Below are 27,855 nucleotides of genomic sequence, written 5' to 3' on the forward strand. Positions count from 1 at the left end.
TCAGTTGCTCATGCTGTTCTTATTGACTTCATTTGTGGATCTAAGTATTCAGCTCTTTCATCAAGCTGATCCTATCATCCAAAGTCTGGGCACTCAGAAAATGCAAAAACATGCAATTAAACGCAATTTCGGAGCAGTTCAATTTAAATCACCAGACTAACATTTTTTCTTCCAGCAATGTTCTGCTTCAATTGTCACAAATTTTTGTAATCACAAAAAAGGCATCCTACAAATTGTCCTCTCCACCATACTGCAAGTTACATTTCCAGAGCAGAACACCATGTACTTTAAGGAGGCTGACAAAAAAGTAGCAAGCAATTAAGTAATTTAAAATGTAGTAGCTGAAAACAAATACACAACAAAGAAGACAAAATTCCAAATATGATTTTGCCAATTTGTAAGTTTAGGTCATTTGCTGCTGCTACTCATAAGAGAATTTTATCTTCATACTTGCAGATAATCAAAAGCAAACTTCATCTCTTGACACCTAAGTAACACCTGACATGGTGGAATAGCATGTGAGGGTGACACCAGCTTGCTTTGTCCCAGATTCTCACTTCCCATTCATCCTCCCCATAGAATTGATCCCCTTAGACATTCCAGTCAGTTTCCAAACCATGGATTTCTCCTACTGTCGTGCAGTTTCTTTGACTGCAATTTTGAATACCACTGTAACCACTCACTTCCCTGCTTTGCTTTCAAACTTGTTTCCCATTTGAGTTTCCTAGTTCAGTTTGCAAGTTTCATCACAAAACCTGTGTTCCCACCAGTTCCAGTCTCCAATTTCCTTCATGAGGGAAGCAACTCCTTATCTAGCAAGAGTTTCTCCGCAATCACTTCCTGTTACTGTTTCTTGTTCCAGCATGTTTGCCAAGTACACTTCCTTCACACCACATTTTTCTCCACTGGCACCTCAGTCTCCAATCCCAAAACAACTTCAATCATCTTGTCCCCATTATATTTGAATGGGCCATTCAGGTCTTTGTGTCAGAGAGAAGAGGTATAACCAATATGAAAGAAGATCCCTACTTTAAATTGTGTGCTCAGAACAAACTGTATCCTCCATCTCACTGCAGACAGAAGGCCACAACACCAGAGGATCTCTCTTTTCCATAATACACAGCTATGTTTCAAATGGTTTAGCTGTAAAGTTTAAACAAGTCTCTAAGACGCTTAACGGATTATTTTTTGAAATGGTAACAATTTGGGACAAATTTATGTCTACTTTCACTAGCAAAAGCCACTTCAGCCAAACTGAGTTCCTGTTCCAAGCCTTTCCATCCAATAAGATCCCTACAGATTTGGGGTAAAACATTCTTTTTTCCTTGAAGAGCCCTCCTTCCACTGCATGACTTGGCAAAAAAAATCACAAGACAGCCTCAAAGAGCCATTTAAGAGACAAATGTATTATTAATAAGGAAGGACAAATTCTAAGCAATAAAAATCTGATGCAAAGGTTTAGCCCACTGTTATATTAAGATAGGTGATGTGAGACCTATCTGCAATGTCAAAAAAATCCTCATTCAATGTTTTATCAGACATAAATACATCACTTAAAACATAATCAGTACTAAAACTCAAAATTTCCTTGCCCAAACTAGGTGAAGTAGCAGTTTTGTACCAGTGTCACCTGTCTGGCCAACAGATGTTTTTATTTGGTTTCATATATAAGACAGAAAGCAAAACAATATGCTCTTCTTACTGGAAAGCAAGGAAGAAGGCATTATAAATTAGGACTTGTCATCCATTTACCATCTTGAGTGTCTCAAATTATACTTTTAAATAAATCCTGACTTTACCAGGAAGTAAGCATAATGTCAGGACATCAGCAATTTCAGCAGTTAGGTCAACCATTGAGATGCCAAAGCAAGTAACTTTTATTGGGAGTGGGGAAACCAAAATAATCTATTCATTAATTCAAGACCTTCACAGTACTATCTGGAGCATGACAAGAACCTTGGAAGAAGCAGCTTGACTTTTCACACTAGATTCACAAAGGGATTCTGGCACTTTTCACAGTAAGCCAAACTGGTGGTGAAGATACCCTTTTACCTCATCACTCAAGGACAGCTACTTGGATATGGGACCCAAATACTGACACAGCCATCAGAGCACAGAGCCCTCCTAGGCTGATCTCTCTCTGTATCATATCACTCTGTGTTACATAAAGCATACAGCTAGCACGTCAAGGATGAAAATATTCCATCTCTAAGGTCAAGGCACGAACCTGGGAAGAAATGTACTTGTACTTACTACTTCAACCAAAGACAGAGGCTAAACAAGTCTAACATTGAGGCAAATGCCCCAAACTCCAGATTCTACGTACTCACAGCTCTTTTCTCCACATGATGGATCAGTGAACTCCTGGGAAGGCTCAGCAGAGATGAGCAAACATGATGTGCCTGTGAAGCTCTAGGAAAATATGGGAAGTGACTGACCACAGCTGTGGCTAAGCAAGTTGACCTTATCATATGATGACTAGAGGGGTGGAGCACCCCTTCCATAAGGAAAGGCTGAGAGAATTGGGAATGTTCAGCCTGGAGAAGACTTTCACGTGACCAAACTTCAGCCTTTCAGTACCTGAAAGTTGACGGCAAGAAAGATGATGAGTATTTACAAGGGCACATAGTGACAGGATAAGGGGGAATGGCTTTAAACTGAAAAAGAGGTTTGTTTTCAATATTAGGGGCAATTCTTGATTACGAGGTGATGAAGCACTGGTACAGGCTGCCTAGAGAATTTGTGGCTGCCTCATCCCTGGAAGTGTTTAAGGGCAGGTTGGACAGGGCTTTGAGGAGCCTGGTCTAGCAGAAGGTGTCCCTGTCCATAGCAGGGAGGGTGAAATGAGATGATCTTTAAGGTCCCTTCCAACTCAAACCATTCTGTGACAAAAGAGACCAGAAGATGGCTTTTAGGATAAAGGTTTGTAACACTTAGGAGACTGTCTGGCTCTCAGTTGAGTGAATCAATTGCATGTGTAAATGTTTGTCCAGGAGAGCAGCAAGAGCCTGAATGTCTCCCCAAGGTAACTAAACCAGCATGGGGGAGTGTATCCAGGGCTCAGCCCAACCTAGAGGATAAAAACAGAATGATTAGCCAAAAGAGTTTTGAAGAGAGCTATGGGCTTGAGTTGACTTAAACCCCTGTATGCCTTCCCAGGGACTGGGAATGCCCAGTGTTGTGATAGAGAGCATATCAAAAGGACCTGTAATGAGAATCACCTTTGCATTGTGCTCCAACAGCTCTGTCTACCCTCTATTTCTAAATTGCTTGTCAAACAATTCATAGCTGTATATTTTGAACAACTAAGGAGAACACTTACACAGCTTTTTACAAAAGACTTCTTCTTCTGTCCTTGAAAAAACTTCAATTAAAAGGAAATCATCCCCCTCAAAGTTCCCCAGCATCGTATCAACACAACAAGACAACTGACATGACACCTAGAGGATACTTTCAAATCAAGTTCTTAGAACTCGAGGGAAATATTTATTGATCTTCTGACTGCTGTGTTTCCCTACCAGATCTAATTATTCTTTAGACAGAAACTGCCAAGAAACAGGATTTGATAGCATGGATTTCGAGCATATCATTTCATGGGTGTTACCTTACAACTATTATAAAAAAAAAAAATCTTTGACCCTAATAACTGTATCAGTGGAGTCCAACCCCCTTCTCACCTAAAAATCAAGAGCACTGGCATACCTAGTCTTTTTTACTTCACATCTTCTCAAAAAGGATCAAATCACTAGTGTGTCTCCTCCAATATCTGTTCTTCCATGCTTTACTCACAGACGTGTCGAGATGGGTAACAAACACAGTAAGAGTCCCCAGCTCAATTCCTGCCCTATATTGAAGTACAGAGCAAGGAAACTTTTCTGTGTAATAAGAAAGGCTTCCTACAAGTTAACACAATTAATTAGTGCAATTCAAGCAGGGTTCCTCTCACAACATAAGCAGAATATCTTTGCTGTCAGGTATTCTGCTCAAGTTGTCAGAACTCTAACACATTCTGCTTCAACTTGCTTAACTTTTAACAAATAAAAAGGCATTTTATCACACTTTTAATCCTAAAATGAACTAGATTTTTAGAGAGATGGAAATCATATAAGCTCTACCATTCAAAGAATAATCATTATAAGGACACCATTACAGATTTTTATGACATTGTAAATGTTAATTATTTACAATAAAAGGAAATAAAAAATAATTGATCATTTCAGTAGTGACATTCTTTTTGTTGTTGTTCTGCTGTTCATTCCCCTCTTTCCATGCAGTAAAGGGCAGATACAAAAGGAAACTGTAATTCCTAAAACTGGTATTTCACCAAAATTCACACATAAGAGTTTATAAAAATAAGAAAATAAAGTGACTTGTCCATGGACACTGGTACTCCTAGAAGCCCCTATCAATCCAAACACAGGCCTCACACTGGAAGACCATCTCAATACTGGCCAAGGTTCAGCAGTACCAGTCTGTCTCACATTCACAATCACTGAGAATCAACTACCCATCATTCACAACTGGACAATTACCAGACTTGAGAAAAGGTGGACAAAGTCAATTGCTTAAAGAACAAGGGATAAGGGTACTTCTCTGATCACAAATCTGGGAAATAAAGCATAGCCATCAGTTCCATAAAATAAAGTTTTTCACATCAATACTTGGGCTATCTTCTAATCTCTCCCACTCCAACACACAGTTTGCCCTTCTGATTTACTGAAGTGCTGAAGAACTATTTGTGCAGCCATGCTGCTCCCTGACTCGGAAGGCTGATGGAGCCTAAAAGCAACACCTGCCACCAAGAACACACTGGTTTAAAACCACATCAGTATGCAGACCCAGTTCACAATACAACTGCTCAGACAAATGTGCCAGCAAAACTTGCTTAGGTGACACAGCACTGGAACAGGGATTGTTGGAAAAGTGACACAGAAACCCCCAATCAGTTAGACTGCCTTGTGAAATGCTAGGCTAATTTTCATTTCTCATCTAGGATGTATGGAAACACTTCTTTCATCTTGCTTTTGTCCCTTTTTACATTGTTTATCATCCAGATGGTCACTCCTGAGAATTCTTACAACAATTAAAAATCTGGCAATGCTTTCTGGCATTTTCAGATATGATGACATGCACGTATGTTCAAGATGATGTGCCCTACAAGTCTCATTTTCCTGGCTGGCTGTTCTAGAACACATGCAAATGAAAAACTTCAGACCTTAACACAGCCCTTTGAAATTACCATAATAAATACCTCCCTGCAGAAACATTCCTACCCCTCTACCTTGCCAAGGTGGCTTTGGACTGAGCCTGTATCTACAACTGATGACATACTGAAGAAACAGAACAATTTTGAGAAGATCAAATTCACTGTTAGCCTTTGTTATTTTAGCATCAGTTTAAGATGACAATCATTCACATAAGAATAGAAATCCCTGACAGGAAGAAAGAAAACTGCAAGAACACCCAGGATGGTTACAGAGTATAAATCCTTTCTTTCTATATGCATTGTAAGGAAGTTGTCTTTGGTGTCATAGTTCTGAAAAAAACCAAACCAATTCTTCTTAACATATATGGCAACTGTTGAAAGGCACTGTTATTAAAACATGATAATAAAGCAAATGTTACTTTTTTTCTAGTAGAGATGTGTTTGTCTTGGGTATGTAATACTGGGGTGTCACATACTAGGTTACACCCACCTCTAAACACAGCTACCATTCCAAAATCTCCTCTATATAGTCCATAGCTGCCTAACAGTAATGCTTACAGTTTTAGCATAATCAGACTGGAAGTGATCCATTTCCACAGTGAAAGAACATCAAAAATGAAGTTTCAAGTGATTCTAAGCCCAGCACTTTCCACAGCACAAAATCCACCTCATGTTTAACCACCTTGCAGTCCTTTGCACACAATGCCGTTCCTTCTCCTGCTCTCACTTGAGTCACAAACCAATTTCCCAACTCTGCAGAGGAAGTAATGGCTGCTCTGGCTGTAGTTAATAGCAGGAAACAGGCCAACTCTGCAGTGCTCAAAAAGGCACCTTGCCAAGGCTGCCTGCTTCTGTTCCATCACTCCCAAAGCCACTGCTGCATGCTGCAGGAAAAGCTCTTACATTAAGGTACACTGCTGGACTAACAAGTGCCAGGGGACTAATGACACGGCCAGAAGGAAGAGGACATGACTATGTTCCCTCTTGTATGATAGAAGACAGTCTTTAGGTGACTGTCTTACAAAAATATTAAGGGTTTTGATATTCTGATATGGAAACCATTTCATATACGTAAAAGCCCTCCCTTGCCATGGATCTAGCTGTTCAAGGTATTTTTTTGTTTTTTCTTACCATTACATGGAAACACAAGAATTTGTTATCCATCCTTTTTGTTTTTTCTTACCATTACATGGAAACACAAGAACTTGTTATCCATCCTTACCTTTTTCCCCACAGCTTTCTATACTTTACAGAAATCTTTCAACTAAGCCAATTCCTCCATGTTTATTTCAAATTACGTCTAATCCAGTGTGTGAAAAAAAATCAGAGATCACAACTACTCATTACTAGTTCAAACTAAATAAGAAATGAAGGATAGATCACACGAAACAAAAGCACATCTTGCAAGATGAAAGACTGAAACAAGACACTGCCTTCTATTGCAAAGTTCAGGCCCACACTGGAAACCCTAAATCAGATGCCTAAACCAGCACACCAACCTTTACCAAATTAAAAGAATCTATGTCCTAATACTTCCTCTGCAGAAAAAATGAAGGTAAGAGATCTGTTTCCATACGCTACCCATCTGACTAAAGAAAAGTCAGCTGACTGTGCACAATGTATTACTGTTTTAGAATACACAACTCTTACGCCCTTTTTGTTCCTCACCTAAGCTGACCATCTGGTTTCACATTCCCAAAGGAAAAGCCAAGTAAGTCTTAGGAAAAGTAGAATATTTTGTTTTATACTTAAGTCACTCCAGCATCTTCAACGGTTCAAAGTTCATCAAAGCTACTTTCCTTAAAACTATTTTCCTTCACAGGACAGTATCAGAAAATATGGAGATTCCAAAAATCTACAATAAAGATATTGGTAAATTGCTGACGCAGTGAATTCCAATTTCTGCTGTTCTGGTAGCAAAACAATTTAATGAAAATATTACTATATATCATTTTAATGAGGGAAGGATCCAAATGTCCCTAACATTTTCTTCACAGAAGAATAGTTCTTTAACCATGCTGTCCTACAGGTAAGGTCTGGAGTCTGTGGGGAAAGGTACTACTCAATCCTAGACACAGGGAAGAAGAAAGAATATTCAGAATGAAGAGACAATCCATGGGTATGTTTTGTCTCTTGTCCACAAAGTCCCCCTATAGGGTGGGATTTTCCTACCTGCTTCCCTCACCTCCACCTCATCTCACGCTACTCACCCCTGCTCACAAGCTGTAATTTGTTTAGCTGCAAACTCCTCAAGCCTGTTACATCACTGCATTAGCAAGCTGAGACATATAGTTTAAAAGTACACATTTTGACAGGACTCACTGCTAAGACTTCAAATAAATGTCTAAAAAATGTCCTGCAGAGTTTTGTTGCATTACTTGCTATTTGTATTTGTATTTCAAATAAATATAGGAATTGCCAAACTAGATTAGAAAACTAGACATTTCAGCTTGTAATCCTTACATCTGGTAAATACCAAATGCCATGCACAAACAAAATAATCCTAAAGCTGACACAATCAGACATCCCCACCACAAGAAAATTCCTGTTTTGAAGTATTTCTGGAGCTATAGCTAAATCAACACAAAAACAAGCCATTCCCTGAAAGAAAACCCCATTCTTCCTTGCCTGTGTACCAGAACTAGGAACTATGAGACCACAAAAAGGGTGAGTGCAACAATCTAGTCCAACAGAAAACTGTTAATTATTTGGTGGAGGTCATCTTCCATTGGATTGGCCAACTCAACTCACACAAATGCAAGATCTTGCAAAGTAGCAGACAGAGAAGAAGCTTTTTTTTTTAATTATCTGAGGTACAGCATGAAAGTAAGTCAAGAGAGACATGAAGTACTTTACAAGGCAAGCAGCAACAGCAATGCTGGAAAAGGACAAGAGGAACACAGATGCTACACTTTAGATAGTCCTAGACTGGTTTAGTTTCAAGAATTTAGCTCTTAGGAAACTTAGGCTACAGCTACACAGCACAAGTTTAAATCAAACCAGCCCAGTATCACCCTCCACTTCTTTCCACACATGCATTCTTGTCAATTCCTGTGCAACAATGTTGTGCATGTCTGATTCAGTAACCATCTCAGCACACTCAACCCACCAGAGAAGCAGAAAGAATTTATACAGCTCTACTCCTCCACTTATTTTTTCTCAGCTTTTTCCTTGGAAATCTACAGAGTACTACTGCCACTGTGGAAAAGATAAAGGAGTGCATGGCTTGGGTAAACAGACACCTATTCAAGTAAGGCATAAACCACAGTTAATTTCAAAAAACACTTGTTGAACTTATTTCCAAAAGCGTTTAAGCATAAATCAGTTTAAGAATGTCCTTTTAGACTAAAAAAGAAAAACGAATTCTCCATCTTTTAACTTGGATTTACAATCACTTGTGGACTCATGCTGTGTTGAGGTATCTAATGTGGATCTTGAGCTGCATACAGGTTCACCATGTGGCTGCTGACACGGGGCTCGTATGGGGTGCCTGGGATTTTGGGTCATCCTGAGTTTCAGCTGTGAAAGAAAAGGAACTAGCAGGGATTGCTGGGCCTGTGCTGTTGGTTTGCTTTGGGAATGCAGCCACACTTCCCATCCTGCCCTGCAGAACAGCAGAGACCTGTCCCAAGGAGTGGCTGCTGCTGAATCCACTGAGTGAAACAACGCCCCTGCTCCCCCTCTCTCTTTGGCTATAGCAAATCCTATCACGTCTGACAGACACAAATTTTGTAAATCTCAGCATCACAAAAGCTTCTGACTTTGGCCTGAACATCAGTGATGTCTGCATCAGTGTGCTCTACTGTTAAGGTATAAGCCATGTGGTTTGTGGAAGGGACAATTTTCACATGTATGTATCCCATGGTTCTGCTCAATTTTCCTAATTTTAGAAGTGTCTTTTCCACTCTACCCCTGTGAAGTACATAATTCAAGCTTTTTAATATCTTATACTAAACCTCAGGTCTCTGAAGTCTCCAGCCATGTTCCTGACAGTCAGCAAGTCCACAAGAAGGATTACTGACTCTATCATCTAAAGAAATACCAAATTTTTGAGGTTTTAGATAGCACCCTGTAGTATCCAACTTGACTGTGTAAATTTAACATTCTTCTAACAATTTACTTAAGAAATTGTCTTGGTTTTAAAGGACAAAAAAAGCTCCAATCAAAGTATGAATATATGGAAAAAAACCCAACTATTATTTCCTCCAGTATTATATCCAATATTCAGAGTTTGAGCCTTGAATTGCCAAGCTTTCAAGACAAATAATAATAGAAAAGGAAGCAAAAGCACATGATTATCCACTGAAGGTACATTCTCTTCATCAACTCCTCTATGTCATAGAAAATTTTACTCAACCTGGATCTCTCACACAACAGTAGATAACAAAAAGGGTACAGAATGCACTACCTCCTGGATTTTGTTACAGGACACCTTTTCCTAAGCCAACTGAGGTTTTTAAAAAGGAAAATTAAACACAAAGCTTTTGCTTGTGTCCTCTAGCAGAAATATCTTTACCAAAGCAAAAGCTCTAGAAAAAACACAACTGGAAAATTAAGAGAGAAGATTTTTCATTGCTCTCCAAGAGAAAGAATTGTTTGATACAAAACAATTCTCACCCCTCAGAAAAAAAAAAAAAAACCAAAAAAAAAAAACCACAATTAGACAGACCAGACTACTTATTTTAAAAATTCTATCCACAATTTTTCAGCATTTTTATCTCACTCTTTTTCAAATGGTCAGTTATTTACATCATATTGAATGAACACTCTGTATGAGAATAATTTCCCTTTTCTTGTATTTTGTTCTAGCAATTTTCTTAATTTTTCTTGTTCTCGGACTACACATTCTTCAATATTAGTTTTCCAACATTCATTTCTTATATCGTTTTCCTTGCAATAGACACAGCGCTAGGAGACATTAGACAGAAGAGAGCAGAAAGGTCCATAATTCACACTTGCCCTATTTAGTTCCCCAAAAATAGACAGAAGACAGAAAAGAAGAAATCACCAAGAAATAAAAACAGTTCTGAAATGCTGAAGGACTAATTTTGCATCTCAGAGACTGCAGCTACAGCCCACGATGGCTATGCTCCCATCACACACTGCCCAAAGGAAAGCACGCTCAGAGCTCAGACTTTCTGACAAGAAGTTACCTTGATTTGAAGACATCCTACAGAATTTCTATCTGTGATAAAAATCATGAGACTCCTCAGATTAAAAGACAAAAAAGGTAAACAGAAGTTTAGAAATACCAGAATAAAAAATACTGGATTTACCATGCATGTGTTTTTAGCTGATTGATTCATGCCAAAATAGGGTATAAATTCTGACCAAAGTTCTTCCCCAGTCAGTTTTATGATTCCCTTCCCACATAAGATTACCCAAAGAAGAACAAGGTCTACTTGGCAGCCTCTTCTTCACAGCTGAGAGACTTCCATGTTTTCTTCCCGCACAAAATTACTCTAATACAACTTTCAGAAATGTAATTCTTCCCTGGATCTCCAGCAATACATGTTTTTTGACTGATAAATGGGGAAGAGGAATGAAAGAGTTAAAGGTAAAAAAAACCCACTGCAATCTCCTTGCTTTAGGAAATCCAAATTAAAAAATGTTGAAACTGAAATAAATTATAAGTGTTACACAGCTTGACATTGGTGGTATTAGTATCTTCCCATCTCATAAGCTTACTATCTACAGTAATAGATAGTAAGTAATAAGATAGTAATAATCCTTTTACTTAACATTTCTAATGCAACTTAACATTTTACTTTTCCTTTTTAATCATCACAGGAAAAAAAAAAAGCTAGAAGAAAAATAGAACAGAAATTTTACCATTTAGTTTTTAACACTGTAAATTGTAGAAATAGCTCAAATTATTTGATGCGCATACTTTATCAGCACTGGTTTTGGAATTCACATAACTCCACATCCGTACAGCAGCATGCTTTAGTTACATCACATTATAACCCCTAGTTCCATGACACTTTGTACTGCTCATTGAAAATTCCTTTTAGATTATTTCCAGTGTTTTCTATTTTGGAGCCAGAACACAAACAGAAGAAAAAAGTCCCTCTGAGACTCTTAAATGTGACCCACAAAGTTCAAGTACTGAAGCTCCACGATTTCTTTTTAATTCAAGGGTCCTGTAGTCCTTACCCTGGACTCACCAAAATTACACAATCCTCCTCTCTTTTCTGCAGAGGAAAGGTAAAAGTGGTTCTAATGCAAATTAGCAAACTGAACAATTGTATTTGATTAACATAATACTTTCTAAAAAAAATGGTATGATGTACATCTACATGATTTAGATGATGAAGGGCAGGCAGTCTGGCATACATGGGATTTGTTATTAAATAGTACCAATGCTCCATTTTACAATCTTTTTCCAAGTACCCTTTCAGCACACTCCCAGCCTTAGCTCATTCTCACCAAGATTTCCATCCTCAATGGTCAGCACCACCTCATCCATCACCAAGGCCCGGAAATCCAGCTCCTCTTCACAGCACTTGGCCTTCAGGGCTCTCAGGATCTCCTGCTGAGGGTAATCTTCTCTGATGCGGCGGTCTGTCAAGAACCACAGCCTGGGAGCAACTGAACTGCACATCTTGGACTTGTCTTGCAACCTTCAAGGCCTCCTTCCAGTGGAACTGCTAGACAGAGGAGAAGATAAGACTCTGTTAGAGTACACTGGCTCTTATCTTTATGATCCCTGCTCTACTAAGTCCCACTTCCTCTGCACAAGTCAGTCCATTTCAACAGACTTCCAACCTCCAAGAAGCAAAATAATGTCTACACCTACCCTGCAAACAAAAGTACCAACAACAGAAACAAATCCATTTACATTCCATGAACGCTAAATGCTAGAAATTAGGTCTTGGTCCTCATCCCAGCTTTCTCCTCAAAAAGTCCACAAAGATGTAACTGAAAACAATTTGAAGGGTCACGTCTGAAGGCCAGAATTTCAGCTTCATGATTAGGATAACTCCTTCTACTGAAATAAGTGTGCCCTTCTCCTAGGCACTGCTAAGAACCCAGTGACAGACTGGAGTCGTCTCTTTCCCTCACATATAGAACAGTAGAGTGTGATAAACTCTTTAGGTTAAAAAAGCAGACCAGAAGAACAGAAATTCATTCCCACAGAATGTTCCAGGTAACAATTTAGGACTGTTTTGCTCTCACAAATATTTCACATCTGCTGTGAGATATACTTAGAACTATATGAAGTAGTATCCAGAACACATAATAATGGAAAAACCAATGGAACAAGGAGCACCAAAAAAATGTCAGAACATTAACACACGCAAAATAAAGCAAAATCTGGGCCAGAGTTTCAGTGGTAGCCCTTTCTTGGTTCAAATCACATTTTTTAAATCACCTTTATACATAAACAGCACTAATGAATTCAGGCCCAAGAACTGAAAACACAGCTCCAATTGAAGAATTTCAATAGGGTTAGAAGAGATAATAGCAAGGTACTGCTCCTTTTGCTTTGGAGCACTTGGACTATTTTTGACTGAATATATTTTTACTGAATTATTTTTAAAGCTGTAAACCAGTTACAGGTGCATAAATGGACTACTCCTTTGTGTTCAAGAAAAACAAGCATGATGTAGGGAACAGGAATTCTGGAGCAAACCAGAACAGTTTTCTGTACCACCTTTAAACTTTCTTATTAAAGATGAAAAATCATTACTTTCACCAATGTAACTGACATGAGCTTCTAGCAGAACTGAATTCTGAGATAGAAACAGGAATTTTGCCTGGTAGTCATAATGACTGCTGCCAGCACACACTGTAAATATAAAACCACCTTTAGCATATAATTGCTATCACTTGATATTACAAAGAATTTTAGTTTCTGCAGCAGGTCTTAGGACAAAGGATTGTTTAGTTACAACCTTAAGAAACAGCTAGGTTTTTCTAGCATTAAAAAACTTTTCTTTTTCAACCACAACAACCTTTTCTTAATAAGAAAATAAAATTTTAAATGGACATTTTTATTCCTGGTACTGAGAACCATAGTAACAACACACAAAGACTGTGACTTTTTTTTCATTGATTTGGTAAATGAGGTGCAGCAATAAAGCCAAGAACTACAGTTCTTCACACTAACAGACTGGAAAAAGGCAGAAGCTATGGAAACACGATCACAGATCCAGACCAGCCCTTCAATGCAGTCAAGATGTTCAAGGTAAAGCAGGAAAAAGAGCATTTGCTCCCTGCAGAAAAATGGGTGTGAGAGGTTATAAGGAGTATCTTTTGATCTCTTCAAGAACCTCTTTGTTCTTCAAAGCAGCTCGAAGTGAAAAGGACAAGATGAGGCTTGGGCAGGCAATGGCTGACATCTCTCAGACCCTGCCCCACTTGTGTCTCCCTCAACAATGCATGTCTGGACGCGGTAGTTTACAGGGAACTTCCTGGAGCAACATCCTGCGCTGGGCGGCGGGACAGGCTGTGTTTCTGGGCAGGAATGCCCCCGCCGCAGGCGCGGCCCGGGGCCGGGGCACTGCCCCCAGCGCTGCCATTCGCACTGCACAGGGGCCGGCCGCGCCCAGCAGCGCCACCTGCCGCCCCTGCCGGGCAGCGCCGCTCTGCCTCCGGCCGGGACGGGCCCGTCCCACACAGCCGCGGGAGCACGCCCGGGGCACGGAAACACCGCACACGATTCCTCCGCGCTAAGGGAAAAATCCATAAATCAGATACCACCACATATTTCTGCCTGCTTGGGGTTTTAGTTTGGCTTTTTGTGGTTTGAGGCTTTTTCCCCCTCAGTACTGGTTCTAACACTAATACAAGAACCAAGTATTTTCTCCCCATTTTTGCTTTCTTTGCCAATCTGCTGCAAATTTTCCCAAATCTCTTCTCTACGTGGCCCCACCTCCACTCCCTTAAATACACTACCACCTTCCCCTGACTGTCATTTCAGCACTTAATTCCTTAAAAATCAGCTAATGTCCTTCTCTTTCCTCCATCTTTTACTTTTGAAAGAATTTACAACATTGTCAAGAAGGGTCGTCCATATATCAAAGAGGATATTAAACCAGCAGGTGTATAAAAATGCCTTGGGTATGGCTATTCATCTCCCTCCTAATACTACATCTCATTTGCTCATAATCTTAATGGTTTTATAAATGTATACACAAAAGCTCCCATCTTATCATAAGAAAGGCAGGTAACAATCTCAAGTCTGCAAGTAATGACTGAGAAGCTCACTTTAGAACAAGCAACAAGCCAGCAGCAGAGACAGAAACCAGCAGTCCTAAATCATTAAACCTTCACCTCCAACCCAATAGCATTTTTTTTCTACCCAAAAGAATTTCTTTTTCTAACATTCTGCTCCTAAAACCAGAATATATTCATCAGTTTCAGTCTCACCTAATAATCTATTTTGATTGTGTAAGAAATCCCACGTAAAAAAACTTGCATTTACCCTATTAACCCAAACATCTTAAAAATCCCTTCCACATTCTCAAGAAAATGGTTTGTAGGAGGAAAGCTGGCCCTGCAGTCAGATGCACAAAAGCATTATGCTCTGAATTTGGATATCACTGCCAGAATTCTTCCCTGAAAACCAGCTCCACCCATTTCAATCTAAAAGACACAACCTCAGACAATGCTGGGTGTGCAAAGAATACTTCCTAATCCATGAGAGCATCTATTGCAAAGTAACTATGGTATATATAAGGGGAAGAGCAGATGTTTAAATAACTTCAAGATGGCCACTTGAAGTGCACTTTTCACTCAAAGCTACTACAGTCAAAGTAAGTACAATCTTCCAATAACTACTTCATAGATTTATGAAATTCGAAGGCAAAAAATAATCATAAACTTAACTGCACGTAACAGACTGGGAGAAGGAAAAAGGGTGGTATCAAAGTAAAAGGTCTGTGATAAAAATCAAACTGTGTGTCGCTCCAGCCAAGCAGACGCTGCCACAACTGCTTCAGGAACACACTGCGTGGAACAGACTCCTTGCAATTTATAGAGGGAATGAAAGCTCACCCCAGCTTTCAGCTGTGGCACCCTTATCCTGCTTAAGGCAGGCCTTACTCCAGCAATCACACAGCAGCTTCCTTCCCTCCCCAGCACATGCAAACCTATTTCCTCCCACATTCCTTCAATCTGCAGTACACCTCTAGCAGCTGCTCTAACAAAAGCACTCACTGTGCTGCTTTTCTACTTTACATAATGTATGAATATGTTTTATTGAAATAACAGGGAATTCAGCCAATCAGATCAGCTGTCTAGAGAGATCTGGAAATCTTCTCTGAAGACCACTCTTTTTGCCTTGAAGGAGGTGCTCTCTTCAGAGAAGATTAGAGACCTCCCTCTCCCTCCAGGAATGGGAGATTGGTCTCCATGGCTCATTTACTCGTTCTCCTGTCTTCAAAACCCAAAAGTAGGAGAAAAATAGACTCGTTTCTTTTTCTTTTTCACCATGATGTATTTCCCTTAAGATGAAGCAAGAAACCCATTTTTAGGAGATACTGATTAATTCATGTATTATTGATAAATGCTTAAGATAAAAGGCATCTAGTATGCAAAAAAAATTCAATATTCTTTTTGTTCACGATACAACTAGTCAATGCTTTTGTAAATTAAAAAGTCTGGCTTGTGTCTTCCCTATAGGAATAATGAATGGAATCCCAGATGTTTATAGCATCAAGGATCAATGTGATCTAGCTATTCCACCTGCTCAAGCTGTGATCTGATGTTGCAGCACACACCCACTGCCTACAGTGGGATCTGGGAAACACCTTAGTGGAACAGTTATTACCAGCAGCCCCTCCCAGAATCGCCCCTTTTTTAGAGCTTGGCTCAGACTCTCAGTTACAGCACTGTGCAGATAACACAAACTCCACAGTTTTCAGTGTTTAAAAGAGAGGTAAAACCTAACATTAGTTTTAGCATACCTCTAGACATGTTTAATTCTTACATCTGAGATACTGACAACAAAAATCTCAGGGAATTGAGAAGGAATGAGCAAAAGACTGACAGTCACAACCGCCATGGGAAAAGGAGAACTAGGAAAAACATTGCTCCAAGCACCCGCCTGACTATGAGTAACATTAACAACACCATTAATGTTTATCCCTTAATACTCATTTTCAGAACAGTGCTATTCAAGCTGGAAAAGGTATTTTGACTTCCTTTTCATCATAAATTAGCTAAGGCTTGCAACTGAGTACACATTTCCAAAGAAACCAATCATCTCTACCATTACAGCAGTTTCTAGAATGGCTGGAAGGATGCATTTCAAGATGGTGAAGACCTAAGAATGGTTGGCAGATGCCTGCAAGTTATCTCCTTCAGGAGACACCTCAAGGCAGATCTGAATTATAAAGTCAATCTCAGACGGCAGAACAGTTAAACAGCTAATGAACAGTTGTCCAGCACATGACCCAGCATGTAATCCATCATACACTGTCATGGAAATCTCTATTTCATCTTAATGAGAAGAGAGCAGTATTTGAAGCACCCCAGAAATAGGACTTTGTATGTCACAGGGAGAGCAGGTCTGCAAACAGTTCACAGCTGTTTCGAGCATAAAGCACAAGTGAATTTTTTCCACACAAAGATACCAGAATGATGATCATCTTAAGAAAATGTTACGAAATATGTATGGATGATGAATATATCACATGGTGATAGAGAAAAGAACTGACATCTTTAGAAAAATAAATCCAAGATAAGTCAACTCGTTCCTGACAATGCTGCTTCATGGTGATGCTTAAGGCCAACATCAAGAAAAATTCCTCTTTTACGTACCAGAAACTAGTTTTCCTAAGACTGTCACATAACTGTTTGAGAATCTTTGGAAAGAACACATTTTTAAAAGCTGAAGAATCTGAAAAATTAAAATATTTATTTAAATGCATTTTATATAATATAGTGAAAAGCTGCAGCACAATCTGTCCACTGCTGCTGCATTATCATCCACCCTGTACACATGCATCGGAGAATTGAAAGTCTCTGCAGGCAGGTGAACCCCAAGCACACCTCTTTGAAAGCACATCACAGTATTCACCTCCTTTTCCCTTTGAGATTTGTAGACTGCAACAGCCAAAGGACATGGGAATATATTAATTGTTCCCATTCATTCCCACCCCTGCAGATGGGCAACTGCACTCCCCATGATGGCTTTCATCTCCTTGTCTCCACCTTTGCACTGAGTGATGTTCAGGATGCTAGCAGCAATCCTCCCAGGCACAGCTGCCTCTGAAAGGCGGACATCCACACCCCCCATCTTTCCTCCTCTGTGCTCACGCTTGCAAGTAGAAGGCAAGATTCCTCATTCACACACCCCACTTCCCCATCACCACCGAATAATCCATTCTCTTTCCTCCCTGCAACATGAGCCCAATACTGGTCAGTATCAGCCATCCTCCTACTTTGGTGCTGGTATTTTTTCCAACAACAGGCTCTCAGCTTTTTCACGCCCCTCCACTGTCCCTGTGTGCGCACGCACGCCTGGCTGAAATAAAACAACCATTTCCTCCCACATCAGCTGCTTTTCCACCTGTGCCAGGTTCCCCCGCAGTGTGGTACAGTAATACCCCCTCTCCTCCCCGATCCGTGTGTACACAGCCAGTTTTCCCTCCTCCCTTCCCCCACCCCACAGTCTCCGTGCATGCCTCTCCCAGCGCCTGGAGTGGGGGAAGGGAAACATGCACTGCGTGAATGAATGGGCTGAAGAGACTTACCAGAAATTTGGTGAGGAAGGAGTGGAAGACGAAAAAGACACTAAAGATGGGTGTTTCCTTCGGCGTGCCAAGTGCTGCTTCAGTTCTGGCTCCCTTAAGGAGGTCACGTGTCTCGCTAGGTACCCCTTTTCCTGGATCCTCGACTAACCAAAAAGGGTGGCACGGAAGTGTTCTGGGCGCCTCCCTGTACTACACCCCAAAGCAGGGAAGGGTACTACTGAAGCTCCCAAAGCAAGCAAGCAATGGTAACGCTCTCCTGGTCCTGTCAGGCACTGTCTAGCGGATGCCTCTGGGACCAGGGTAGATTTCTGAGGGAGGGAAGCGGGAGTAAATGAATGTTTAAAATAATTCCCAAATTGTTCTCCCCTACGGAGCAGGGAAGGATGGGAAGGAGTAAAAAGAGTACTGGTGAAGAGCTGTCACTTTCTATGTAAAAGAAACTCAATCCTTGTGTCTCTGCTTCCTCAGATCTAAATCCCTAAATGACTGAAGTCACCAACACCTAGGGAGGAAAAAAAAAAAGAAGAAACATCCCTATTAGACATAAACATACAAAGGCATGAAATAAACTAAATCCCAAAGGAAGAAAAGGTGCTATTCAAAACAGTAAGCAAAGTCAAAAGAAAATGATGACATGAACATAATTAGGGGAAATGTGCAACTTTAAGTATTTTACACAAATATACTATCACAGAAACCAATTCTAAGGGGAAAAAAGCCCACAAAGCTAAGCAGCTTGTTATTTTACTTTAAAATGTACGTCCAATGGATAGATAAATCCATACCTACAGGGGAACATCTGAGGAAACTAAGTTTCTAAACCTACAAAAACTATTCCTATTTATTTGTGAGCCTTTAAACCTTTAAACCTCTCCCCCAGAATAACCCTTAGGATTCAGATGAGACTGGAGAAAAGTACATTTCAGTTCAGAAGCGTGTATTCCTATGCATTAGGAGCATGTACTCCCATGCATTAAAACCCACGCTGCCACAGAAAATAAACAGCGGTTTATAAACGGTGACAAAAAAAAGGAAAAACAAAAAAAAACCCAAACCAAAATAACATGTCTAGAGGATGCTTGCTTAAATGATGGAATCAATCCAAGATTAACAGAGTGGCACGCTTGGAACACGGAGCCCCTGGTAAGATCTCAGGCAGTAAAGGCACCGAGGTGCCACCAGCTCTTTTTTAAACACCGGAAAACAAAAGGGGAGAGGAAACCTAGTTGGGAAGATCTTGTTGCCAGACCCAACGCTAGCCACACACCCCCCTGGCTCCATCACGGGAAGATCAGCCCCCACAGCCACCGCCGATCCCCACGGACCCGTGCGGGGACGCGGCCGCCGAGCGAGCCCGCGGGGCGGCGGCCCTCACCCACCCCGCGCTCGCAGCGCGACCGACCCGCCCGCGGAACGCGGGTCCCGGGCCGGGGGCGCGGCCCCCCCGCCCCTCCCGCCCCTCTCCCCTCGCACCACGAGCGGCCGCCGCCGCCGCTCCCCCTCCGCCACCCACCTGGGCGCCCCGGCGGGCGCGGCGGGGAGGCGCGGGCAGCTCGCCCCGCTCCGCGCGCGGGGGATGCAGCACAATCACCATGGGCGCAGCGCGGCGGGGCGGGACGGCTGTGAGGGGACGGTCCCAACCACCCCCCCGCCCGCCCCCTCCCCGGGCACGGCGGACCCCACCCCCGCGGGCTCGCGCCCGCTCAGCCCGACATCTCACCCGCCCCGGGCACCGCCGAGCCTGAGGGGACCCGCGGGGCGCCCACCCCCACCCCCTCCGGCACCGGGCCTGGGAAGGAGGGCGCGGGGCGACGAAGGCTCCGGGGAGACGCGCCCCTTCCTCCCCGCCGGCGGCGCGGTCCTAGAGGGAAGCGAGCGACGCGACGCGACGCTGTGCTCGTCCCCCCCACCACCACCCCGCCTTCCCCCTCCTCGGTGTCCCTCCTCCCCGCGGCTGAGGCGAGGAGGCCGCGGCTGTTCCCTGCACCGAGCCCCCCGCCCGCCGCCGCCGCCCGCGCTCGCTCCCGCCGCCTCACAGCGAAGCGGCGGCGGTGCCGTAACGGCCGGGCCGGGCTTGGCACGCGCGCGGCGGGCGCGGGGGAGCGCGAGGGCGGCGGCGCCGGGATGCCTCGGACCGGACCGAGCCGAACCGGACTGGACGGGCCCGAACCGGCTCGGCGCGAACCGGCTCGGACCGAACCGGGTCGGACCGAACCGGATCGACCCGAACCGACCTGAACTCGTGAGCGGCGGCAGCACCGCTGAGGTGGCTGAGGCCACTCCTGTGTAACGGCTGAGGCCTCCCACAGAATGGGTCAAGTTGGAAGGACCGCCGTGATCGTCTGGTCCAATCTGCCCGCTCCAGACAGAGCACAAGGCACAGGGTTGTGTCCAGACAGTTCTCAAATATCTCCAGTGAGGGAGACTCCCAGCCTTTCTGAGCAATCTGTTCCAGTGCTTGGCACCTGCACAGCAAAGAAGTTCTTCCTCATATTCAGGTGGAACTTCCAGAGCATCAGTTTCTGCCCGTTGCCTCATGACCTAGTGGCTGGCACCATCGAGCAGAGACTAGCTCCATCCCCTTGGAATCCCCTCTTTAGTTGCTTATAGACATTGCTAAGGTCCCCTCTCTTCTCGAGGCTGAGCAGGCCCCACTCTCTCAGCCTTTCCTTGCAAGAGAGCTGCTCTAGTCCCCTCATCATCCTCATTCCCCCTCCAACCTGCTCCAGGAGCTTCATGTCTCTCCTTACTGAGGAACCCAGACTGGACGCTGCACTCCAGATGCAGCCTCACTAAGGCCAGGTAGAGGGGCAGGATCACATCCCACGGCCTGCTGACAAAGCTCTTCCTCACGCTCTTCCTCACACCTACTCCTGCCCTTCTCCCCCACCCCAGACTGGGCTTTGGTCCAGCTCCGACTGCCCTGGCAGACCCCAGCCCAGATCCTGCCATGCCCACCCAGTTGCTCCATCTGTCAGTGCAGCAAAACATAACAACACCTGTTGTGCTTGTCGCTGCTGCTGTTGGCATGTGGTGTGCAAAGCCAGAACTCTTGTACTTCATGTGACAGGTAAACGTGTGACAGAACCACAGAATCAATTTGGTTGGAAAAGACCTCTGAGATCACCGAGTCCAACCTATGACCGAACACCACCATGGCAGTAGATCATGGCACTGAGTGCCACATCCAGTCTTTCCTTAAACACCTCCAGGAGCAATGACTCCACCACCTCCCTGGGCAGATCTTCCCAATATTTAATCACACTTTCTTGTGTGAAAGTGAAGAAATTCTTCCTAATATTCGGGAGAAACCTTGCCTGGCACAGCTTAAGCCTATGTCCTCTCACCTTATGTCCTGTGACATGTCCCCCATGCCGCACATCATACAGCATCATGTGCCTGACATACCCAGTGTGTAGCCAGGGCTGCACCATCCCTTGCTGCTGTCACTTCTCTAAAATAATAACTGCTGGCAGCAAACAAATATGACACATCCCCTTTATCAACTGACACACCTTGTTGATCAGTTTCTGCGGCACACCTACTCAGTTTCCTCGGTACCACACCCTTTTCATTCACTATATTGTATCAGCTGTATATTTCACATTTTCCTGTGTGAACTTCTCCTTCACCCAACTTTCAGAACCTCTAGACACAACACCCACACTGCACATCAGGGGAGCAACACGTGTGTTCCTCAATAACCTGTGTTGCACTCCCAGCTTTGCAAATATGGGACACACCCACTGGTCATTCCCAAACACCCATCCTACCATGAATGTTCCCATTCAATCTACTTTCTTCTACCTCTTCATCATGTGGCAGTGCTGTCCTACCCATCTTAATTCTCTCACCTGAACGACAGTTTGTTCATTTTGTTCTACAAACATCTGCGTCCTACTCCCCAAACCTCACATGTGATTCAGGCACCTCTTCTGAAAACTATTTGCTTAATGAGTATGAGGCAAGGCTACCTCACAGGTGATGTCAGAGGCCAAAATCCCAGACATCATCCAATGCTCTCCTGTCTGTTTGTGTTGCTTGCCAAGACTTCTGGCTTCTAGCAGCTGCAAGGTGGAAACCACTTCCAAATTCAGGCTCCCCTCCTTCTGACTCTGTACAACAGTATAAGGAAAAAGATACTATCACCCACTTCAAAGCCAACTTGAAAGCACAACTTGAGAGCAGGAGGCAATCGTAGGCAAGTACCAGCAGGGTAAACTAGCAATAGATAATAGATATAGATAAAGAACACCAAAATGCTAGACAGCATTTTTGTTGTTTTGACAGTAGCAAAATACTACTTTTTTGACAGAATTACTACACTCTGAAGCCTTCTAGAACAGAGTTCCCATGTGCATGAAGTTCGCACTTTCAAATGTTGTAATTTCAGGCTGTGAGGTGCACGGGGTTTGTTTACACAGAGAATTTGCTAACAAAGAGCTACTGTGGTATCGCTGCTCTGCTGAAGATTGTGCAACAACTGCACATTGCCAGCATGCACACGTATTTCAGAGTAAGGATTGCATGCTGGTTTTGAGACAGCATAAAGCAAAGAGGAAAGAAAAATGTCTGCATTAGGATTTATATAACTACTGTGACACAGTAATAGCAGATTTTTTTTATATATATTTAGGTAAGCAGCCTAGTGGTAAGGCAGGTGCCTCTGCTGCTCAAACACGGTTAGCAGTTTGTGGAAAGAGGAGAATTGCACAGCTGGGGAATTCAGGAATGTAGATTTTTGGCCATACAAATGCATGTTTGGTTATAAGACATCTGAGAGGAAGTCATTCTACAAGTGCAGGAAAAACACTCGTCATGGTAACAGTAAGATATTTGATCTCAAACCATTTGGGATACTTCAGCTGGGTCTTACAATTATCAGTAACAATTTATTCTGCCAACTACCACTTACCTTCCTAGTGCTCTCTTATGCAAAAATGTAGCCCAGTATCCTTTTTATTATTGTTCGTTGAGCTGCTGTAATTGTATTGGTTGAGCTTTGTTGCAGGTTGTATACCCTATATCTCTAGAACAATTTCCTATCATCTAGAAATCTAAGTGAGTTTGGAATGAGTCATGAGAGTCTTTTGCCCTTTCTGGAGAGGTAGAGCAGAAGAAAGGGTCAATTTATTACTTAGGATATGCCAACCTAAGATGTGCCTACTGCTGCAGAAGCTTTTGAGTTCTTTTTTTAATAAAGAGTTGTCACTGCAACTGAGTTACATGTAGATGTTATAGTTTCCAAGAATTAGGCAAGACCTTTTTTATTTTTTCTATTCTTTTTAATTTTTTTCTTTTTTTTTTTTTTTTTTTTTTTTTTTTTTTTTTTTTGTGCCGTTGAAGGCAAGGTCTCTCCTGTTATCTCTTCTCAGAACAAAATTCTTACTATTTTATTGTGCAAGAACAATATTGGACAGTGCCCCCAGTGTCAGTGGTCCAGAAAGAATACCAAGCTTCACCCTTTAGGGAAGAATTATAATTATAGTATCAACAAGGAATGGATGCCTCTGAACACTAACAAATCCTGGCACCTTTCTTTTGAGATTTTTCCCATGCACTCTGTAATGCATAATGTAAGGACTGGTCCAAAGCCTTAATGTATGCAAAATCTGATTTCACGGTTGATTCCATGAAACATCTTTTGTCACTGAGTTCACTACAACTGCAAACCAGCTGTTTAGTCCTGAAGCCAAAGCCTGCAGGATATTATCCCATTATTAACATTGTAAAGTCTCATATACTGTCTCTAGTTGAGTGTGTGACCTTGTGATGTAACAATGATGGAAAGTCCAGCCTGCAAATGTTTCTAAGCCTAATTATTTATACTCATTTTCCCATGTGCTGTGTGCTCCCCTGTGTCTTCAGTAGCTACTCATTTGGTCAGCTGAGTCTCATGGCAATGTTTCTGCTTCCCGCTTGGATGACTGAATAGTAAAAAAAAAAATATTTAGAAGGCAAGGTATAGGCCTGTGTTCACACATGAATGCTTGGGCTCACATGTGAACACAGATGGTCCATTGAAGGGAAACAACTTCTGGCCTGTGTTTCAATAGGAAAATGGCCGTATCATTCTTGTTTCATACCATGTAAAATGAGGATTATGCCAAGTGGTGCAAATTCATCTTTAATTTCATACAACCCCAGCTTCTCATTGGTTCTGCTGTTACACTAATTCCTGTTCTGAATTAACTACTGTAAGACAGAAAATGGAGAAACTACTGCTAACACAAAGGACTCCCAGCAAAGGGGGTCTGCAGAAAGTTCCAGGTTTCACTGACTCAGTGCCACACCATGTCCTGCAGAATGTGATCCCCCAGCTTTCAGGTGGGTCTGTCACCCGTGTGCCTGACTCCATGTGGTTCATCAAACCGAACCCACCCATGTCTCGGCATAAACACAGCCCATTGCCCTACACACACGGGCTTCCCACTCCAGAGGCGTCCCTGCTCCCCATGTACCGCTCCATGCCCTGCTGCCCGTGGCACCGAGTGCCGAGCTGCTCCTCTGCCCCCGCGTTGGGGTGGGGACCAGCCTGGTGGGCACTGCCCGCCGCTGCTGCCGGCACGGACACACGGAGCGGCAGCAGAGGGGTCGGCGTGGGGAGGCTGCGGCTCCGACGTGGGGAGGCTGCGGCTCCAGCGCAGGAGGGTCCGGCCCCAGGCGCGCCTCCGCTGCCCACCGCACCCGAGCGCGCACCCGCATCCTCCTCGCCCCGGTGCGGGCGGGGCGCTGCGGGCAGCGGCGGCGGCGCTGGCGGCGGCGGTGCCGAGGAGCCCGGCCCTGCCCGTGGCAGCCGGCTGCGGCCGGCGGCGGCGGCGAGGTCTCTGCCGCCGGGCTGGCTGCCAGCGCCGCCGTGCCGCCAGCGGCAGCGCGGGCCGGGCTCGGAGCGCCCCGGGACGGCGGAGCGCGGTGGGAGCAGAGGGGCCGGGGCAGCGCGGGTGATGCTGCCCGGGTAGCGCCCTTCGGGGACCTCTGAACCCCTGCCGGGATGGACTGCGACCGTGGGCTGGGGGGCCGGCCGGTGCCGAACGCACCGGCAAGGGGAGGGCGCGACTGCCCGTTTCCTATGCCGGGCAGTGAGAAGGGAGCCAGCAGGCTACTGCGGGGGGAAATAATTGTTTTGCTGTAAATACTGGGACAAAATAACAGTGGTGTTTGCATGTGGCGGAATAGAAGGAATGGGAACCCCTTCTTCCCAGCATCTGAGACAAGTCTCAGGCTCAGGGTACAATCCTGACAGAAGAAAAGGGCTTGCAGGGGCATTGAAAGACCTTTTCTGACAGACAGCAACCGTTTGGGGACATAAGGGAGGAGTGCATGCATCTCATTGAATAGGTAACTTTGGAGAAGGTCAGAGGCTCCTGTTATCCTTATTCTGGGCACAGTTTGAGGACTGAGAGACACAAAGAAGCCCAGGCGGGCATAGTTGCACACAGAAACAAAGGGAAGGATGAATAGCAGCTGGTAAGCTTCAAAGACTGGTATATAACCAGCAGCTCCCAGTTCCACAAGACAGCAGCACATTTCTCCCAACTGATTTGCAGTTCTGCTGCAGGGAAACAGAACGGTACTGAGAAGCTGGACAGAAGAGTGAATGTGCTTTCGATGGACACACTCATTTGAAAGGAAAACATGTTGTCTGTATCTCTCTTCTTCCAGTCCTTGTCGTCTGCCTGGCCCCTTCTCCAGCTGTTTTACCCAGTCTGCATTTTTCCTTTACCATCTTGAGAAAGTTCCTGCCTGCCTGCCTTTGTTTCCTGCTCCTTTACCTCTTTTTGACTCTTGTTTTGCCCTTTTCTGTCTCCTTCCCCATTGTCTTTTGATGAATGCTGTTGCAGTGATGACTTTGGATTTCGGTGCCTGTTGGGAAGGATCTGATGCAACCACAGGATGGCTATATCTCGCAGGCACTTTGCTGCATTAAGTCTGATAAACATCTGCCCTCCGAGCTAAAGAGCTTCAGGCTGCAGGTTAAATGTCCTCGAGTTTATCCCAGTCGTGTTAGTGTTTTCCTCTTGTGTCCGGCAGTTCTGTCACCGGAGCTGACGAGAGCTGGCAATCTGAGGGTTGTCTTCTCTCATTCGTGGGGAGCAGTTTCTTCATTTTTCTTCACCTAGCTGATGGCCCCTCTCGCCGCTAGCAAGGGCGCTTACACACCCCGCTCCGCTCCGCTCGCCTGCCTGGAGCCGATGGAGCCGATTAGGGGGCGGGTGCCTGCATCTCCAGCTCTGGTCTCCCATCGCAGGGTCCGGCGCCATCATGGGAGCCGTGCTCAGGAGGCTCCCTGCAGTGCCAGGGGACCCTTCCCCTTCCCTTCTCCTGCGCCAGGTGCTGAGGGAGGAGGGGCACAGAGGTGCCTCGCAGGGAGGCCAAAACTAGGTCAGTGTAGCTGGAAACCGCAGCTGGTGCGCTGCGATGGGGGGCGGAGAGCCAGCTGTAGCCAGAGGGGGATGAGGGGATGGCGAGAGGAGCATGAGTGGATGGCGGGAGGGGGAAGGGTCTCTCCGCGAAGTTGTAGGGCGGGACAGCGTTCTCCGGGCTGCTCGCATGGCTGCCAGCACCCCCGCCCCGCTCCCCATCCCCGCCAGCCCCGCGGCCCCGGGTCCCGCCGAGCCCCTTCCCTTCCCAGCGCTGCGCCTGCGAGTGTGCAGGGGAGAGGGAGAGGAAGGGAGGGATGAAGGTAGTGCTGGAAACGGAGAGATGGAGGAAAAATCTGGGCAATGAATGAGGAACAGATGGAGAAATGTATAGTAAAAGAGAGAGAGAGAGAGAGAGAAGAGAAGCGTGAAAGGCAACAAACAATGACAACTCAAGTTTCAGCAGCACTTGCAATTAGTTCAGTGGGGAGGAGGTCATCTGCATTCCTCGCAGTGCCCAGGCAAAAGGACGCATCCCCCTTGCCAAAATCCACAGGGCAATGAAGCCGCTGCAGCCAGACGCTGCAAGCTCCATCACCAGTAGCTTCGGCAGCACAGATGTACCTCGCTACTGCCCAGAGGTCATCCCGTTACCACCTTTCGGAGTGCAATGAAAACCCATTTCATTACAGTTTGCAGCACGCTTTGTTTGACCTTTTGAGTGTTTCTACATCAACACTGCCTCCTCTGTTACAGCTCCAAAAAAATCCTGATTTCCAGAGTCGTGTCCTTTTGTCGTTGCTGTACAACCAAAGCCTTATTTTCTCTAGCTCCGACTTTCCCTCCTCCTCCCTTTCTCTATGTCGTTTCCATTTTCCCCGCCCGTCTCCCCTGCTGCCCAGTGCCAGCCTTGCCCCCACTGCCTGGTGCCTCCATCATTCCTGGGTTCACCAATCTCATCGGAGCCGTGCTGCCTGCAGAAACGCACGCTCTCCCAGCCATGCCCTCCCCATCCTCGTTTTCCAATCCCCCCTTCGTGGCTCCTCATCAGCCCCGTTACATCCTTCCTAGCCTGACGCTGGCAGCGAGTCTCCTCCCTTCTTCCCTCCCTCTCCCCTTCCTTCCTCATCCCTCCCCCTCCTCTCCCTGCAGTGTTTCCCAGCCCTCGCTGCAGTGCAATCCATCACTCCCAGCAAGGTCCTCACACCAGGGGAGGGGGAAGCCTGGCTCCCTGTGAGGCAAGGGTGGGTGGGCAGGGAGTGCAACTATCTCCTCCTTTGCTAGGAAGTGAGAAAAGCTCGCAGAATACAGACCCTCCTGGAATGGAGACCTCCCATCTGCTTCCAGCTATTTTATTTATTCCTTTACTTATTTAGTCTCTTTGTTTTCAAAGAAAAATATGTTTCTGCCAAAATTCCAGTGAGGGCGACTGAAAGGAAACCAAGGAGACAGAGGGAACACCAGAGTCAGAAAAGCTTGTTCAGATAGAAAAACCAGGAGACAGCACTTGTGGGGAGGGAAAAAGAAGAGAGAAAGAGGGAGAGAGAGAGAGAGAAAGAGAAAGAGAGAAAGAGAGAGAGAAAGA

The 27,855-nt window shown here is 44.5% G+C and overlaps 2 protein-coding genes across 4 annotated transcripts in view; one reads left to right on the plus strand and one right to left on the minus strand.

The window, feature by feature from the left end:
- RIMKLB (ribosomal modification protein rimK like family member B) overlaps nt 1-19,821 on the minus strand; it is a 40,927-nt gene extending 21,106 nt beyond the window's left edge. Inside the window, exons 1-3 of one of the 3 annotated variants that reach the window (XM_064720858.1) lie at nt 19,631-19,821; nt 17,911-18,412; nt 11,636-11,856 (exon numbers count right to left, since the gene is read on the minus strand). In XM_064720858.1, the coding sequence (XP_064576928.1) occupies nt 11,636-11,810 (175 nt within the window). In that variant the 5' untranslated portion in view covers nt 11,811-11,856; nt 17,911-18,412; nt 19,631-19,821. Of the gene's footprint in view, nt 1-11,635; nt 11,857-17,910; nt 18,413-19,423; nt 19,567-19,630 lie in introns of those variants that run through there. The other 2 variants (XM_064720867.1, XM_064720848.1) reach the window with 2 other exon arrangements.
- On the plus strand, nt 19,487-20,200 carry LOC135461086 (basic proline-rich protein-like). Its single transcript, XM_064738108.1, has one exon. The coding sequence runs from the start codon at nt 19,487-19,489 to the stop codon at nt 20,198-20,200; it is 714 nt and encodes a 237-aa protein (XP_064594178.1).
- The last annotated feature ends 7,655 nt before the right edge of the window (nt 20,201-27,855 follow it).

Source organism: Zonotrichia leucophrys, chromosome 1 (genome assembly GCF_028769735.1).
Source record: "Zonotrichia leucophrys gambelii isolate GWCS_2022_RI chromosome 1, RI_Zleu_2.0, whole genome shotgun sequence".
In the NCBI taxonomy this organism is placed as follows: domain Eukaryota; kingdom Metazoa; phylum Chordata; class Aves; order Passeriformes; family Passerellidae; genus Zonotrichia; species Zonotrichia leucophrys.

Bases quoted from the DNA above. Each gene is read 5' to 3' on its own strand.
- LOC135461086 (XM_064738108.1), top strand. From the start codon at position 19,487: ATGCAGCACAATCACCATGGGCGCAGCGCGGCGGGGCGGGACGGCTGT.